Genomic DNA, 19359 nt, shown 5'->3' on the forward strand with positions numbered 1-19359 from the left:
AATGTTGCCTATTCTATATCATTGTGTTTTACTCTAACCAAATTGGTTATAGTAAAACACAGTGATAAATTGCTATGTAATGACATTTATCATATTATTAAATGTTTCCTATTCTTTATCATTGTGTTTTACTCTAACCAAATTGGTTATTGTAAAACACAGTATATTTTACCTCAACAACATCGCCGCAAAATTGTTTATACGTTTATTTTGATTGGCTAACTAAAGTACGGTCTAATGAATATTGATATCAGAAGATTCCCTAGCTTAGTGAAAAAATTTTATTACCAAAAATATGCTGATTACGTCACTACCGGAAGTTGTAGTCTAGCATGATGCAGACGCAATTGATTATGTACGTTTGTTAAACATATAAAAAGCTGTAAATTACCACAAAACGACAATAGGAAAGAATTCAAAGAAATGCCCTACGTGTTCAAAATCATTGTTTTAATATAGTCTGTATGTATAACTAACAATTGACCTTGTGGAAGAGCGTATACATTTAATTTAAAGTAAAACATGATTTACTCGCCAATTTGGTATAGGATATATAGCTCGTTTCCCCAGACGGAGTATCCAAACTCAAGTAATACACGTATGAAACGCCATATGTGCAAAAATATTTATATTTTTACTAATACAGTATTAAGAAAAAACTCCGTCTGGAGCCCAGACTAGTAATACACGTATGAAACGCCATATGTCCAAAAATATTTATATTTTTACTAATAATATTAAGAAAAAACTCCGTCTGGAGCCCAGACTAGTTTAGTCTTATATACGTCACCTTTATTGATCTCGAAAATGTTATGTTTAGCGCCCTCAATTTTAATAAAACCAGCCTTTAAAACTTGTGTCGTTGTTGTTTCGCATGTTACTATGTTGTACTGTACTACTAGAAAATGGCAGGTAGCAGGTACCGTAGTTTTCTTCGATTATGCCGGAATTGGGCATTAGATTCTACAAAAGAAGGTCGTGATTTAGGAGCACACATTCGAAAAAAAGTGGCAGAAGGCTTTAAGCACGGGGAAAACACAAGGGTTTGAAAATACAAATATTGTTTTTTCTTGCCTAGAAAGGGCCAGCAGTAGTAGGTAGGCTAGGAGGTGAGACTACTTTTAGGCCTAGCTAGGCCTAGCCTGCTAGCTAGAGCCTAGGCTCAGTGAGTGGCCTATCAATAGTACTGATACCTATTAAACTCACTGTTAACAGTAGTGGCCCGAACATTGAACTAGGGCCTAGTGGTGAGTTTTAAAGCTAGCGTTACTTATAAAAGGTATCATAAAAAATTATTAATCTTTTTATAAATATATAGCCTACTAGGCCTAGGCCTAGCCTAGTAGGGCCTGTATAGTATATATATTTATATATGAATAAATCTTTTAATTTTATTCTCTAGTTACTCAGAATGTTTGACCCTGGGCTGGCTGTACTGGAGAGAATAAACTAATATTAATAATATCTAGGCCTATCTGTCCTTAATCCCACTAAACTTGATAAATTTTCTTATCTAGGTGGATGAGGTCGAGTGCCAACGCTTGTACAATGCACTGGATAAGCTGTCTACAAATTATTATAAGAACAAGGTGACAATTAAGTGTTATTCATTCATTCATTCAGTCTTTTATTTCAGAAACTCTGGTCCATAGAAAGTAAATTACATATAAATGAAATAAATAAAGTAAACAAAATTACTACTACTCATCTCAGGATGGCATTCTATCTGGAGAGCATCTTCGACTTAACTAAGACATTGCTTATAATCGTTGAGATTAAAATATTTTTAAAACAACTCATTTTACAAAAAATGTATTTGACATACAGTAATGCCTATACTGTCTTTATTTACTGTATACATTTTTGTCTTTTAGTATCCAACAGTGAGCAATTTAGGAGGATCGCTTGGTTTAGATGTTGAAGATTGCAGATTAGCCATGTCTACAGGTTTGTATTCAAGTTTAAAGGGGGATTCTGGGTTTAAAATTGCTTTTAAATATCGTTTATTTATTAAATAAAAAATATTATAACAATATAGACATTTCAGAATGAAGAAGTAATAACGAGAAATTAAAAAAATTTAATTTCATATACATTTTAGGGTAAATTCATGGAAAGTCTGTTTTTTAGCAGCTTAGGGAAGCTCATTAATATTCATGAGATATTCACAAAATCACGTCACCAGTGGATTCCAAACTCGCGACGTCATGTACGTTGTGTTTGTCAACTAATTTACATCTCTCTCCCCTGTCAAACGACGACCACCATTGTGATCATTGTGAAATACATTTTTTGTAGATTTTCTAAGCTAGGCCTAAAGTGTAATCAGGGAAAATTTTCATTTAAAAATTTTGTTTAGCAATATTGCTAATCAAACTGATTTTTAAGTCCAGAAACATAGTTTTGTATTGTATTTTTTGCTACACAATTTTCAAAATGTGTACCAATAAGGTTGTTTTGTATAGCTTTTTGCTACGCTACACTGGCGAAAATGTTCCCTGGTAATAATAACAGTAGTAGCATATATTTATTTGACATTTAATGAAATACAAAATTTAGTACAGATACGGAGTCATAAATTATACTACAGTATTTTTATACCTCTATAGTACAGATCGTATTATCGGCTTCACGTACAATACTACTCTAGGCCTAGCCTAATAATAATATGGGCGAGAGCCATTCTGACTAGGGATTCCATGCCACGATGGCTACGTTAAAACAATGGGGCCCATGGGCCTAGCTAGCCTACTACTAGACGATTGGCCCATAAATAACAAAACCCATCCTATCAACCAAACTCCTAAACAATCTAAACCTAAAACATTCTACAAAATCGGCTGTAAATATTGAAGCAAAACAAGGTCCGATCGCCGTCCACACGTATGGTGTCCCGATCGTCTAAGTAGGCCTAAAATAAATAGGTTTAGTTTACTCTCCAAAAAAGCGGATACTCATGCATCAAGCAAGTAGACCAGGTAGTAGGAAGGAGACCTAGCCGATCCGGCCCAGTTAAAAATTGAGCTAGCTAGTGTAGTAGACCCTATGCGAATTGATACTACCAGGCCTTTTACTATAGGCTGCACTACACAAATATTCCAACTCTCTCATTCGAGCTATATTATCTATACCATTCCGGTAGGTCGAGTCGACCTTCAATCAAATACTGTACATCGTTCATGTTGTGATTATAGACGGGGTATACTCGACCCGACCAGTTTGGTATTGTTGTATCTGCTTATCACGTGACGATGTGCCAGGCATGGGCATGCAGCAGAGAGAGCACGTGTATCGTCGTCTCGCTCGATCCTCAGCAGAAATGTCCAGTATACGTTACGCTTCATTGATTTTGATTTTTCCCTAAGTCGGTGCGAAAATCAGCAAACGTAAAGTGCAAACATATCTAATTTTTCACTGTTTTGATGAATTTTCATAAAAAATTGACTTTATAAATGGGAAGACCGACTAAAATTACATCAGATAAGTATAATTTTACAAAAGTAATTGATATGGTTTATGATAACGAGTCGTCGGAAGATGGACCATTTCACGAATTTCCTATTTTGTAACCACAGTGTGATTTTGCCGTAGCTGCACTTGTAATCTGGCCTGATTTCACAGCCTTCGTTCTGCTTCACTGGGCGCTTATATAAATTGAAACTTTTACCGTTCAAGAGACAAACAAATATATTTTACATTTTTTACTATTCATTTTAAACCCGGAACCCCCCTTTAAACGAGTGTCTAGAAAACTCAGATCTAGAAAACTTAGATCTCCGATATATTTGAGTTTTCTAGATCTAGAAAAGTCAGATATCTAAGTTTTCAAGATCTAGAAAACTCAGATATCTAAGTTTTTAAGATCTAGAAAACTCAGATATCTGAGTTTTCTAGATCTAGAAAACTCAGATATCAAGATCTGAGTTTTCTAGTTCCAGAGTGGAACTAGTGAGGGCGTGTGGCGCAGTGTGTTGGACTACTGATCGTGAGACCGAGGTTCGAATCCAACTCTCGCCGCATTGCTTGTATCTGTAGGCAAGATACTTTACTTACGTTTGCCTCTCTCCACCCAGGTGTATAAATGGGTACCCGGTTAAGCCTGGTTTCCATAAAATCGCTACACCGTTTCCATTGAAATCGCTACACCCGCATATGTCGCCGACGCGCATCGGGGAGGTCTCCCCGATTCATCGCAGACAAATCGGCAAAGTTCAACCATGTTCAACTTTGCCGATTTTGTCGGCGATGAGTCGTATACGCGTGTACCAAAGAATATTTAGCGCTCGCGTACTAGATCGCCGATAAATTCTAGTGTTTCCATAGAATCTGTCGGCGACAGCAGTCGGCGACACGGTGTAGCGATTTTATGGAAACCAGGCTTTAGATCAAGACACAACTTTGCGCTGATTACTAGCTGCATTATGGAAGTATGTTTCCATAAGTGTTTGATCAAAAAAAAAAAATGACTGTGGTAATAATGTTCAGCGCTTAGAGGTTTCATTACATTAGGCGCTATATAAATCCAGGATATTATTATTAAAAAACCCAGATCATCAAATGGATCGTTCCATTATTAATAGAGGGTAGCTTGTTTGAAATACTACAGTATTATACGTTTTCTTACTAATAATAATAATTATTGTAACTTGTAGTAGCAGCCTACGACTTAAATCATAAAGAAATACAGTATACACCTTTTAAAATGTAGGCTTAGCATTTAGGCCTAGCTAAGCAAACTCAATTCAAGGCTCAACGTGTGGGCGCTATCGCAATGTATTGCGAAGAGTAGGCCTGGCCCTACTAGGCTAGAAGTGGTCAACTCGTACCCAAAATAACTCGTACCTATTCCCAACTTGGCTAACTCGTACCTCAACCAACTCGTACCAACACCAACTCGTACATACCTAATTTTTAAGCCTACATTTTAACGGTAACGTGCACTGTATTTTTTTAATGATTTAAGCCGTAGGCCGCTTCTACATGTTACAATATTAGTAAGAAAATGTAAACAGTAATCAGTTTTAACAATACTCTAGTATTTCAAATGACCTACCTTCTGATTAATAATGGAATGATCCAAATGACCTACCAACCAATCATTTGATGATCTGAGTTTTCTAGTTTCATTTTGGAACTAGAAAAGTCAGATATTGATATCTGAGTTTTCTAGATCTAGAAAAGTCAGATATTTGAGTTTCTAGATCTCGAAAACTCAGATATATCTGAGATATGAGTTTTCTAGACACCCAAGTTTAAACAGACATTTTTAGAATGCATTTTTGAATTATAGTAGAAATAAAAAAACTTAAAGAATAATTTTATAAAATACTAATAATAACTAGATTTGAACTCGTCACTACGGACGAGTTAGGTTATCCGCAGCGCAAAAGCCACGTGCACGTCATACGTTAGAATAGTGCGCGCAGAAAAACTATTATGCCATTGAAAAAAATGTTAGTGCGCTCTCTATTTTGCGTCACGTCTAAGTATATACAGTTTACACTATATATATATACAATATATATATTGTATACGTACTACAAACAAGGAAGAATAGGTGGAAATAAGTGGCTCAAGTTATTGACGCTTTTGGACATGATGACTTCATCACAATTTTAAAAACGGTATATCATGCGAAAGATAATTGATTGGCCTAGACAATATAAAAAAATGGGAGGAAATGGAATACAGATAGGTGGAGAGGCGCTCTATTAAATGTGATGAGCTATGACGAAAGAGATAAAAATCCGCTATTTTATATTCGAGTGGCCATACGATGACGTCACAATGTCCGGTTAGCCATATTGATGCATGATTCGATATCTACAACTCATCTACTACCAGAATATGTAATTATAAAAAAGTTCACCACGTAGTTTAGAATCTATGACTGTTTAAAAAAAGGCATAATTTTGACAAATTTTTGAACTTTTTCATAAAAAATGAGCGTAAATTGTTTAATTCTACGTGCTCGTATGACGTGATTTTAAGTCGAAATTGTTTGAAAGTTGGTAAATTTTCTAAAAAAGACAGGAAAAACAAAAATCAAGCAAAAAAATGATGTTTTTGCGCTACGTGCGCACGTGCGCGTAAAAAAATTGCGCACGCGTGGGAATTTTTGAAATGCTCAAAATGACATGAAACGCGTAGAAAGTTGATTAGAAATTGATTTTTCGCATTTTGAAATTTTAAACGCGCGTGCACGCGTAACTTTTTGTAAAACATGCCATTTTTAATCCATAAAAAGTTTGCGCATGATATGACTTAAATTTTCACCAAGTTTCAATAGAAAATGACTTTTCATTTTTAATCTATGATCAATCATTGAAATTCATAAAATCGCGCGTAACTTACGCTGCGCGACTCAAAATTTAAAAAAAAAAGTTTCTTGCACATCTACAGCTACAGAGCAATCTTTTGACAAAGTTATACAATCATATGTTGGCCAGAATTAGAGATACGCTGCGAACAAAAATCGTGGAAAGAAAGAAGAACATAGAAAAAGATCCTGACAATAACAAGGGGTTATCCGCCAAGTGCGGATAACCAATAAATAATAAATGTAGCTTTTAATATAGCACATTATGCAAAGCCTCAATGTGGTTAACATTATAGTATAGTTTTATAGATTTAAATGTGAAATTTAATCAAATACAGAAGGTAAAAGGAGTAATAATAGGGAGGTTTCGCAACCTGACGAATACGATAACGAAAACGGATACGTCACACATTCCGAAACTTTTGAGCTGATCCCCATTTCATATTCGTAAAGCGTTTTCGTGTTGACGAATATCACCAGTCATATTCGTAACTACAAAACGAGTATAGTTTTTGATCTATTTTGCACATTTTGCATTTTAATTAGGAATGATTCATGATTATAATATAATTATAGATTTATTGAAAGTAATTTACTAAAGTAATTTACTAAAATGCCAGGTCAATTTAGATAAATAGCAGTTTTTGAAGTCCTCACTCGCTTTGATGTTACGCTAGGCCTAGGCAGCCAAGCACCAAGCAACACGTACCTCCTGCGCTTCGCTCAAATTTACCGCAGTCATATTTTGGACGACGCCCTCAATATTTCGTTGCCATGCGAAACAGATTTTTACTGGCTTACGAAAACGAATACGTGTGCGTGACGTATCCGTTTTCGTTATCGTATTCGTAAGATTGCGAAACCTCTCTAATAACATAGGAAATCAATTATTATTAAATATTTCAGAGTCTATAAAAGAGCTAGATGAAATGACTAAAAGCTATTGGACCAAGATGAAAGAGTTTGCAACAAAGCATGATAGGTAGTACAAAGTTACAGATACCGCTACCAAAAACTACTACCAGAATTAAAGCAAGTACAGCTTGCTTGGTACAAGTACTTCACGGAGTAACGATACTTTTATACTGTACCTTTAATTTTACAGGCAGTATTAAATATAGGGCGATGTGATGTATATCTGTACTAGATAATTCACAGGAAATCATGCATTATCTATTTCATAATATTGTATATATCAACAGTTAAACTTGACCCAAGTCTGTAGTTATTGTTTCTTTTTTTGTTAGTTCACTGATTTTTGTCTAAAAACTACATTGAGCTCAAGTATTATACTTATGAAACGCCATATGTGCCAAAATGTATATTATTTTTTTTCACTAATATTAATTAGAATCAAGGTCTAGAACCTGACTAATCAACAGTGTCAGTCTTCCTTTAGGAGGTAAATCATAATAAAGTTTGCTTTAGCTGCCTACTTTAATAGCTTTATGAAAAATAATGGAATAAAAATCTTTTTTTGTTGCTTAAGCTTGGATGTAAGCAAGTTGACCAATGACAAACGACAGTGTGAAATAATCCATCGCTTGTGATTGGACAACGTTGCATCCTTATGTTGCGTCTCTAATGGGAAAAGCTTGGTTCCCACAAGGATACAACACATGTGTAGGCGTGTTGACCAATGACATGTGACAGTTTGAATAATCCATCGCTTGTGATTGGACAACGTTGCATCCTTATGTTGCGTCTCTAATGGGAAAAGCTTGGTTCCCACAAGGATACAACACATGGATGTTAAGTGAGTTGACCAATGACATGTGATAGTTTGAATAATCCATTGCTTGTCATTGGTCAAATGGCTTGTGTTGAACCTTATGCTGAATTATGATGTTACATTTTGCTTAGTGGACTAACAGTTGTTAAAAAGTAGTGTCATATAATCATCTGCGATGTCATTACAATACCGGCAAGAGCATTTATTTTCTTAAAAAATATTATATAGTAAATTTGAGTGACTCAAACGGAAAATGCTGACCTGTATGTAAATGGACAGTTTTTGTATCACCTGCCTCCAGATCCGACTGGTCTATTTTGTATCAGCTGACCAGATTAGAAAGACAAAGATAAAAAAATAATAAACTAGAATTCAACTAACTTTATTCAACCATAATTTTCTGACAAATGCAAAATAAATAAAAAAGGTCTACTGGAAAAATACAAACACTGTCAAAAAGATAAATTAGGAAATATCCTTTCATTTACAAGTACAGTAGACAAACCACAATCTTGAATCAAGTAAATTTTTTATATGATCAGGGTTATACTTGCTTCATATCGAACTAGGTGACACCTGGAAATGCCGACAGAAAGTAAATGCGCATCCTACAGTGAACACAATATAGGGGTAATTATTAAAAATAACCTCCACAAAATAGTCGCATTTTATATAATATAAAAAAATCATACAGTATATTACCCATACATTTTAAAAAGAACCATAAATGAGGTCATATACCCTTAAACAGGCACATTATGTATAAGTAATGCTTTATATCAAATATGGTTCCCAAAATAGATGAAATTATAGAAAATTGGAAATATACATATATCATGGTAATTAATATGGGGAGAAGGCATAATGTTTCAAGGGCCATCCTTCAGCAACTTAACATACGTAAATGTTCCAATGCTTTTATAATATAAATTGTATATATTTGTGCATAACTACAGTTGCTAATTTTATACTTTATTTTATACAGCTTTTCAGAACAATTTTAAAATTAAGTATGATTGTAAATATTTTGCATGACAATAATTGTAAGCTTAGTAAAACCAACTGGTGTACACATTAACATCCGTTAAACTACCGTTTGTCACCAATATTTACAAAGCATTTATTTTTACGGTACTACTTTATTTTGTTGATATTTATGTAAAGTCCCTTTCACTTAATACAACTGGTGCAATGAGGGTCCAACCATACAGAAGTACACACAACCAACATGATGAAATCTTCACCCACACTGCTCCACTACTTTCAGTGAACTGGCTATCAATGCTTGATGAAGGTCTGATAAAAAGAAAGTGATTTCTAGTATTAAAACCTTTTTAGAACTTGACAGTAATGAATGAATGAACAAGGGTTTTAAAAGCAATGTATGATGTAAAATTACTGCAGTTACTCACTTGAGCCAATTGGTAAGTGTCATCATGATATACAATGTAGCCAAGAAGAGAAGCAAATGAAAAAAACTGTAACTGTAAGCCACGGCATCCTCCTCATCATCCCATACAGTTTGTCCGGTTTCTGCATCAACACTATTTCCACCAGACTCTGATACAAAACATTTTTTATTTTAATATAATGAAAACTGCCATAATGTGTTAAATACTAAGTGACTATTTGTCTAACCCTATAAATAGAGAGTGTTAGAGAGAAACCTCATGGGTCGAGACTTATGTTGTATCGAGGAGTCCAGTGGCGGCCGATACAATAAAGTTGTTTATAGTTACTGTATGTCTCTCTATTTCTAATAAATGAGTCCAGCGGTGGCCGATACAATCAAGTTGTTTATAGCTACTGTATGTCTCTCTATTTCTAATAAATGAGTTCAGCGGCGGCCGATACAATCAAGTTGTTTATAGCTACTGTATGTCTCTCTATTTCTAATAAATGAGTCCAGCGGTGGCCGATACAATCAAGTTGTTTATAGCTACTGTATGTCTCTCTATTTCTAATAAATGAGTGCAGCGGCAGCCGATACAATCAAGTTGTTTATAGCTACTGTATGTCTCTCTATTTCTAAGAAATGAGTCCAGCGGCAGCCGATACAATAAAGTTGTTTATAGCTACTGTATGTCTCTCTCTTTCTAATAAATGAGTCCAGCGGCGGCCGATACAATCAAGTTGTTTATAGATACTGTATGTCTCTCTATTTCTAATAAATGAGTCCAGCGGCGGCCGATACAATCAAGTTGTTTATAGCTACTGTATGTCTCTCTATTTCTAATAAATGAGTCCAGCGGCGGCCGATACAATCAAGTTGTTTATAGCTACTGTATGTCTCTCTATTTCTAATAAATGAGTCCAGCGGCAGCCGATACAATCAAGTTGTTTATAGCTACTGTATGTCTCTCTATTTCTAATAAATGAGTCCAGCGGCGGCCAATACAATCAAGTTGTTTATAGCTACTGTATGTCTCTCTATTTCTAATAAATGAGTCCAGCGGCAGCTGATACAATCAAGTTGTTATAGCTACTGTATGTCTCTCTATTTCTAATAAATGAGTCCAGCGGCGGCCGATACAATCAAGTTGTTTATAGCTACTGTATGTCTCTCTATTTCTAATAAATGAGTCCAGCGGCAGCCGATACAATCAAGTTGTTTATAGCTACTGTATGTCTCTCTATTTCTAATAAATGAGTCCAGCGGCGGCCGATACAATCAAGTTATTGTTTATAGCTACTGTATGTCTCTCTATTTCTAATAAATGAGTCCAGCGGCGGCCGATACAATCAAGTTGTTTATAGCTACTGTATGTCTCTCTATTTCTAATAAATGAGTCCAGCGGCGGCCAATACAATCAAGTTGTTTATAGCTACTGTATGTCTCTCTATTTCTAATAAATGTTAACAAACATTATATGATCTACAGTTACACTGGTGATGATCAGACGCAAATTATTCAAAATTAAAATTAGACTAACAAAATTACAAAAACATACCTTTTGCGTTTGCTGAAGAGTCGGAGCTTAGTAACACTTTCTGTCAACAAAAACAAGTAATGATAGTTAATATTATTGTGTTAAAGCAATTCAGTACCTGGGAATGATACTAAAGCAAAACAATTGCTATGTTGTTGGCATAACCCCACTACTTAAGCTAAGGCTGATCCTAGGTATTTGTTATTTATTTTCAGAGAAAGAAAAAAAACAATCTGAAAACTGTTATGAAAAAAATATAAATACTAATACAAATATTTAAACAAAAATGATCATGCAATTCATTGATTATTTTCCCCATTGGGAAACTCTATAATAATTCTTGTGCTGACTAATGTTAGGGTGCAACAAAAACATACAGGTATTTTGGGGCCTGTTGTTAGGCCAACATACAGGTATTTTGGGGCCTGTTGTTAGGCCAACATACAGGTATTTTGGGGCCTGTTGTTAGGCCAACATACAGGTATTTTGGGGCCTGTTGTTAGGCCAACATTTTAGGCCTAAGCAGTAAATAATAGATAAACGTTCACATATAGTTAAATAATAAATTGTTAATAATGGTGGTAATCAACAACATACAATGGAAAGTGTAATATTTAGTGAGTAGTCAAGGCAGTGCATAATGCGGCTTGTTGATATGAATATGAAAAGAAGTGAGCGTGCTACAAGAATGCTATGGTTAATTAACATTCTACGAACTATTCAGGGGTTAACCCAAGTAACAAAGGGTCTACCAACTAACGCAAGGAGAAATTAGCACACATTTCCTAATATCCATCCATCCATTCAGACAGACTACAGATTCAAAAACCTTGTTAACATTCTACAAACTATTCAGGGGTTAACCCAAGTAACAAAGGGTCTACCAACTAACGCAAGGAGAAATTAGCACACATTTCCTAATATCCCATCCATCCATTCAGACAGACTACAGATTCAAAAACCTTGTTAACATTCTACCAACTATTCAGGGGTTAACCCAAGTAACAAAGGGTCTACCAACTAACCCAAGGAGAAATTAGCACACATTTCCTAATATCCATCCATCCATTCAGACAGACTACAGATTCAAAAACCTTGTTAACATTCTACCAACTATTCAGGGGTTAACCCAAGTAACAAAGGGTCTACCATCTAACTCAAGGAGAAATTAGCACACATTTCCTATTATCCATCCATCCATTCAGACAGACTACAGATTCAAAAACCTTGTTAACATTCTACCAACTATTCAGGGGTTAACCCAAGTAACAAAGGGTCTACCAACTAACTCAAGGAGAAATTAGCACACATTTCCTAATATCCATCCATCCATTCAGACAGACTACAGATTCAAAAACCTTGTTAACATTCTACCAACTATTCAGGGGTTAACCCAAGTAACAAAGGGTCTACCAACTAACCCAAGGAGAAATTAGCACACATTTCCTAATATCCATCCATCCATTCAGACAGACTACAGATTCAAAAACCTTGTTAACATTCTACCAACTATTCAGGGGTTAACCCAAGTAACAAAGGGTTTACCAACTAACCCAAGGAGAAATTAGCACACATTTCCTAATATCCATCCATCCATTCAGACAGACTACAGATTCAAAAACCTTGTTAACATTCTACCAACTATTCAGGAGTTAACCCAAGTAACAAAGGGTCTACCATCTAACTCAAGGAGAAATTAGCACACATTTCCTAATATCCATCCATCCATTCAGACAGACTACAGATTCAAAAACCTTGTTAACATTCTAGCAACTATTCAGGGGTTAACCCAAGTAACAAAGGGTCTACCAACTAACCCAAGGAGAAATTAGCACACATTTCCTAATATCCATCCATCCATTCAGACAGACTACAGATTCAAAAACCTTGTTAACATTCTAGCAACTATTCAGGGGTTAACCCAAGTAACAAAGGGTCTACCAACTAACCCAAGGAGAAATTAGCACACATTTCCTAATATCCATCCATCCATTCAGACAGACTACAGATTCAAAAACCTTGTTAACATTCTACTAACTATTCAGGGGTTAACCCAAGTAACAAAGGGTCTACCAACTAACCCAAGGAGAAATTAGCACACATTTCCTAATATCCATCCATCCATTCAGACAGACTACAGATTCAAAAACCTTGTTAACATTCTACCAACTATTCAGGGGTTAACCCAAGTAACAAAGGGTCTACCAACTAACCCAAGGAGAAATTAGCACACATTTCCTAATATCCATCCATCCATTCAGACAGACTACAGATTCAAAAACCTTGTTAACATTCTACCAACTATTCAGGGGTTAACCCAAGTAACAAAGGGTCTACCAACTAACGCAAGGAGAAATTAGCACACATTTCCTAATATCCATCCATCCATTCAGACAGACTACAGATTCAAAAACCTTGTTAACATTCTACCAACTATTCAGGGGTTAACCCAAGTAACAAAGGGTCTACCAACTAACGCAAGGAGAAATTAGCACACATTTCCTAATATCCATCCATCCATTCAGACAGACTACAGATTCAAAAACCTTGTTAACATTCTACCAACTATTCAGGGGTTAACCCAAGTAACAAAGGGTCTACCAACTAACGCAAGGAGAAATTAGCACACATTTCCTAATATCCATCCATCCATTCAGACAGACTACAGATTCAAAAACCTTGTTAACATTCTACCAACTATTCAGGGGTTAACCCAAGTAACAAAGGGTCTATCATCTAACTCAAGGAGAAAGGAAATGTGTGCTCCCACCCATCCATTCAGACAGACTACAGATTCAAAACCTTGTTAACATTATGTGATGCTTACCTCATTTGCACCATAAAATGTTACTTCCTACAAATAAAATAATAATAAAAGTATCATTTTTAACCATTTTCTTAATTTGCACAACAAAATTCCAGTATAAATCAACATTTTTCTCCCACAATTATAGGTTTGAACATTTTTATCATTAAACCAAGGATATAATATATAATTATAATTGTGTTGCTATTAATAAACAAACACACACACACTACTTCTTTTCTTAATTCTTGTAATGTGTTGGTGGGTTATAAAATGATTTATATCATGATAGTGGTAATCAGTCCAAAGCAGTATGCACATGCAAGGTTGGATACAAATGGTATACAATTCCAGCAGTAGTATAGTTAATAAAATCAACCGTGAATACCTTATTTGAATCTGTCCTCTCCAAGCGAGAGAATGTCTTCCAGAATGAACAGATGGATAAGCAAGTAAGAGAAGAGAGAGTATAAATGTAACCAGCACCATTTATTAGAGAGTTAATGTATAGTAATTCACAGGGTTTTAAGCAGTTTAACAAATAATTGACCATTACACATGTTAGCTTATAATGTAGTGAATAACTGACTTGGTTAGGTGCATTAGCAATGCAGTGAATGTATAACACATTTCCCAAGTGCAATAACTATGTAGTGAATAAACAATTTGTTGCATGTAATGTTACCTGTATGATATTCATAATTAAACTGTAGTACTTACCTCATTACCAGTCAGTTTGCCTACATTGTTGGTGCTGGCAGTACGCATACTGTTAGGAGTAAAAATGTATGAATATTATCATTATACATCATTCAGTAAACATACAAATTAACTTTAATCAAATTCTTTAACCAAACAAAGGTTCTTACCAAGCAAATACAATAGATATAAACCAGATGAAAAAACCAATCCAGCTTTCTGCTTTGACTGCAGATCCAGTGGCTCCACTCAATGTCCCATTGTTTACAGTTGGAAATCCAGGATTACATGCTATATAATAAAATGTATCAGTAAGTCTCTATGCTGTTAGGATTGTATATACAGTATACTAGTCAAATACGTTTGTTCTCATAATAACTATGTTTATTGTGATTGTTTGATCCATATTTCTACATTTTGCAATGTTTGTAATAGAATGCTCTTGTAATAACATTGAATGAAACAAATTGTATAATTTGGCAGAACATTCATATGGATTGGTAAGATAATGATGAAATGTTAAATAATGATTTTATCCTTGTTTTATAGAATGTTGATTAATTCTTACCTTTTTCTGGTGAGCTAGTCATTGCGGACCATGTCAAATAGACCACATATAGTGATATCACTGATGACTGAAGTAAACCAGATCTAGGTTGTGCTAATAAATGATACCAACAATTAGGTAATTACTTGTGCATATAGATCATTTCAATTTAAACACTTGAATCTAAAAAAATGATTATGTGATCAAAACTGATTTGGCCATTTAACAAAATGTATGTGTAAGTAGTCTTACCCTCCTGAACTTTAGGTAATATAGCCAAAATTGAGATGCCAATGCACAATGCCATATTGAAAGATATAAAGAATTTGTTCTCACTACAGCTGTGAACTGCATCACCCTAATAATAAATAAACATATGGTATTAAAACAGAGTGCCAATCTACTAAATTAACAAATGTTTTACATTATTTTTAAAACTAAAGCAGAATTAAAATGAAAAATGAAATTATTTACAATGTAGTAAACGTAGAAAAGGACGATTCCAGTGATGCAAATAGCATAGTTGATGATGGTGAAGAAAAGCAATCCTATAAATGGAAAAATATTTTGTTTAGCATACATATTAATTTAAATAAAAAAAATAATTTTGTTAATTAAATAGCATGTTACACTTTTAATCATCTAAACTTACCTGATATTAATCAATAAATATAAAGACTTACCACAGTACCAGTCTCTATTGACAATTTAAATGATTGGAATCAACTTATTTTTCAAATTTGTAACCATTTAAAGACTAAAAACGTTATTGCAATAGGACCATATAGCATTTATTTTTACATTAAATGTAGTTTGTGACCTTAAATTAGATCTAAAAACATATAGAGACTTACCAAAGTACCAGCCTCTATTGTCGGTTTCTTCCACTTTGTCAACCCACTTTTCATTCCAAGTATGAGCAAAGTCAACAATTAATACCAACTGGACCAATATAAAAATGAAGGCTCCAACCAGACCAAAGTAACGCCAGACTAAGAAAGAAAGTTATAACAATTAATACCAACTGGACCAATATAAAAATGAAGGCTCAAACCAGACCAAAGTAACGCCAGAGTAGTGATTATTCAATTAAGAGATGATTTGAATGCAACATCACCTTTATTCTTCACCTACCACAAGACATTTGATTATAAAATCAATGTTTAATTTTGTTTTATTAAACACAAATGTAAAATAAAACATAACAATTTAGTTTACAAGCAACACTAACCCTGTTCAAAATCACCAGATGGAATATAAAAAGCTCCAACCCAAAGACCAATCAGAGCAAGGAACTTGAAAAACCAGAATCTGTAGAAAAACAAATATTATAATCAAATAATTTACTTTGTTGTATTTTATGATTTGCTTGTGATAATTGTTGTCAGATGAGATCAGTCAAATTTTTAACTTAATGATTATAAGACAGACAGTAGCTGAAATACTGTTGTATATTTAGCTGTCCATAAAAAGTGTCCAGCAAGCAGTTGACGGTCAGCTGTCCACAGCAGCAAGCAGTTGACGGTCAGCTGTCCACAGCAGCAAGCAGTTGACGGTCAGCTGTCCACAGCAGGGGGTAGCACCCCACTTATCTATGCACTGTATGTACACAGGGTGTTCATCATCTGTGTTGATGCTACGGCTGTATCCAATTGCTGTTTCTTAGAACATACCCATTTTGTATTTTGGATCTGGGATCACCACTTGATTTTGTATTAAGCATGATCACAGCAAGCAAGAAGAAGAAACAAGCTAATCCAAAGCAAACACGGTAAACACCCGAGTATCCAGCAACTAGGTCACAATATTCAGATCTTCCATCGTCACACACAAACCATAACTAATAACAAAATCAAATCAATATCAAATGAATAAGACCTTACAGCTTGTTCACAACATATATTTTCTTCAATGAAAAAATTTTGATCTAAAATCTAGAAAAGTTTTATTTTGCCTGTAATGTATTGTTTTGTTGGTATAAAACAATTGCTGACAATTGATTATAAGGCAAGTGTGACTTTACTTACATCACTTAATTTCTCTCGCAATCCTGGTATCAACATTATGCAAGATGTGATGGCACCCAACAAGAGGAAAAAACCATAGACAAGACGAGTTGATGTAGAGTTTTTGCATGAAGGGCATGCACTGCAACAGCAGCTACATGCTGCTGCACCACAACAACAGGCCAACTGCAAATAAAGTAGTTCAATGTTTTTAATATTGATGCAGTCTACAGTATTTGTAAAATAATACAAATACATGTAACATTAATATTTACAGAGTGAGTGAGAAACAACACAAGTATAATAATTCTCCGCATCCAAAATTGGAGCTCGTGTCTCTTGAAATGGTTTGGCATTGGCCTCTAATGTAGGTGTATTAAGCCTTAATAAAAAATAATACATTTTTATGCGCCAAATGTTTATATAATTCATAAAATTTCATTTTGTACCATTTCACTTATTTATTAATCATGTTTATGTGACAAACAAAATGTGATGTGCCCACCATGATGGACACGATGATGTCATAATATTTACTACTATAAATATTAATACCACTACTATTTGGGTACATACATAGATTAGATATTAAGGCTAGCTAGAGTCTAGGCCCAGGCTAGATAGTAAGCCTAGGCTAGACTACTTGCTCGCGAGTACGAGACAGTCAAGAAGGGTGTGTATTAACTATTATGCAAAAGGCCTCGGCCTACTAAATAATAAACATGGCGGCTTATTTTAATTATTTATTACCGCCTAGGCCTAGGCCTAGTTTACTTACTCCAGCCAGTGAGATAACACAACCCATTTCTTGTTATGATATGACTACAATACACGGCAACCCAGACTAGATACTAGGAGGCTAGGCCTTCCTATTTAAACGTTTTATATACACAGTTCAGTACAGAATAACTCAAGACAAAAATACAATGGCGAATAAAATACAGATGATGATGACGAATTTAGTTGTTGACTCACGTGACCGCAACGAATTATTTTAAGGTATGACATCATCAGGCAACACATCTTTCAGTATTAGTATTACAGTTTGTTTTTAAATCCCCCACCGATTCATTTTTTCCTATTTTTATTTCAACAATTGTACTTTTTAAAATTAAAATTGATAAAACAATACCGGTATTACAAATGATAAAACAATAATTATTACAAACCTCTCAAACAGTCGGGCAGCAAAGTGGTTGACCTCGCGAATTATTACCAAATCAAAATTTGAATTGCCGCCATCTTGGAATCGCGATAAAGCAAGTAGTGCGGAATTACAAAATGCAGCCAAAAAAAATGTCAATAACATTTAAATAGCATATTCATACAATTAAATTTATATTAATAAAATTCAACTAAGGATTTTACGAAAGATAGGCTACTTAAGAAATACTGCCGAGATCGGTTCCCCCACACGGCGTAGGGTACCGCAGTGCTAAGGGGCCTAGGTAGGAAAAAATCTGATTTTACCTGTTAAACATGCTTGAACCAAGGCCATTTTAATATATATTATCCAGATTATATATCAAAACAAACTGATAAAAGGATTTGTTGATTTGCTTCTGATGAGAAAAGTGCCGGATTCATTTCGCTGACGGCGAATGAATACACGAATTTTCGCCATTTTCTAGCACTAGCCTTGGGTACCCAGACAGCTGATAACGATTATATTCGATTGTCCAGACGTCTCTGCTACTGGTGCTCAATACTACAGTATGTATTACTATGGACCTATAGGTCCATGGTATTACTGTACATATAGTACTGTATGTTTAGTTTTTGCTTTCTTTATGGCAAAATAAATATTTAATTTTTATTATTGCTTATTTTGCTTTAACTTTATCCAAGAAGAAGTAAATATTATTATATATATGCATATTACAGTCAAGTTGCAACTGCCACGAATCCACTCCACTTTGGTTACTAACTAAATAATTAATTAATAGTATAACATCATAACTAACAAACAAATTAACAAGTTAATAAATTAACCACCATTAAATAATTTTATTTACAAAAAAGTATTTTACATACAGTATAACATGTAATATCTTATTTACATCGAAGTAAAATATGCCTATCAAACTATCTTGCTCAGGCTAAAATATCAAGTTATATATGTCAATATTTGAGTTAAATCATCGCGATAATAAAAATTTTTAGTTTTTTTTTATTTTTAAAGACATCTGTTACGTACATCAATTTACAAATATCAAAATAGGATTGTTTTTGCAGCACAAGATGAATCACAAGTCGGATAGTTTATTCTTAGAAACCTGAAAGAAAAAAAAACACCAATAATGAGCTATTCATAGTTAAA

The 19359-nt window shown here is 34.4% G+C and overlaps 2 protein-coding genes across 5 annotated transcripts; one reads left to right on the forward strand and one right to left on the reverse strand.

Annotated features, from left to right (window-relative positions):
* The first annotated feature begins 867 nt into the window (after nt 1–867).
* On the forward strand, nt 868–9975 carry LOC140040532 (ubiquinol-cytochrome c reductase complex assembly factor 2-like). The gene is made up of 4 exons (XM_072086545.1): nt 868–1043; nt 1518–1589; nt 1875–1947; nt 7226–9975. Exons 1-4 carry the CDS (start codon nt 906–908, stop codon nt 7303–7305), a joined length of 363 nt encoding a protein of 120 aa, XP_071942646.1. The 5' UTR covers nt 868–905; the 3' UTR covers nt 7306–9975.
* Nucleotides 8418–17984, reverse strand: LOC140040513 (serine incorporator 1-like). Of its 4 annotated transcripts, XM_072086511.1 has the most exons (15): nt 17818–17984; nt 17061–17225; nt 16707–16873; nt 16265–16344; nt 15888–16025; nt 15508–15581; nt 15286–15391; nt 15055–15147; nt 14657–14777; nt 14508–14556; nt 14176–14211; nt 13809–13835; nt 11003–11042; nt 9464–9611; nt 8418–9347 (listed from the first exon to the last, which is right to left on the reverse strand). In XM_072086511.1, exons 1-15 carry the CDS (start codon nt 17842–17844, stop codon nt 9206–9208), a joined length of 1413 nt encoding a protein of 470 aa, XP_071942612.1. In that variant the 5' UTR covers nt 17845–17984; the 3' UTR covers nt 8418–9205. The 4 variants fall into 4 exon arrangements, with proteins under 4 accessions (XP_071942612.1, XP_071942626.1, XP_071942620.1 ...); XM_072086525.1 differs by lacking the exon at nt 14176–14211; XM_072086519.1 differs by lacking the exon at nt 13809–13835.
* Between the last annotated feature and the right edge of the window lie 1375 nt (nt 17985–19359).

The sequence above is a fragment of the Antedon mediterranea genome, chromosome 1 (genome assembly GCF_964355755.1).
Source record: "Antedon mediterranea chromosome 1, ecAntMedi1.1, whole genome shotgun sequence".
In the NCBI taxonomy this organism is placed as follows: Eukaryota; Metazoa; Echinodermata; class Crinoidea; order Comatulida; family Antedonidae; genus Antedon; species Antedon mediterranea.

Coding starts and splice junctions, on each gene's coding strand:
- LOC140040532 (XM_072086545.1), top strand. CDS start 906: ATGGCAGGTAGCAGGTACCGTAGTTTTCTTCGATTATGCCGGAATTGG. Junction 1,044..1,517: donor AGCACGGGGAAAACACAAGG/GTTTGAAAATAC, acceptor TTTCTTATCTAG/GTGGATGAGGTCGAGTGCCA. Junction 1,948..7,225: donor CAGATTAGCCATGTCTACAG/GTTTGTATTCAA, acceptor TAAATATTTCAG/AGTCTATAAAAGAGCTAGAT.
- LOC140040513 (XM_072086511.1), bottom strand. CDS start 17,844: ATGGGTTGTGTTATCTCACTGGCTGGA. Junction 14,557..14,656: donor ATATCTATTGTATTTGCTTG/GTAAGAACCTTT, acceptor TACTCCTAACAG/TATGCGTACTGCCAGCACCA. Junction 13,836..14,175: donor AGAGGACAGATTCAAATAAG/GTATTCACGGTT, acceptor TTTTATTTGTAG/GAAGTAACATTTTATGGTGC.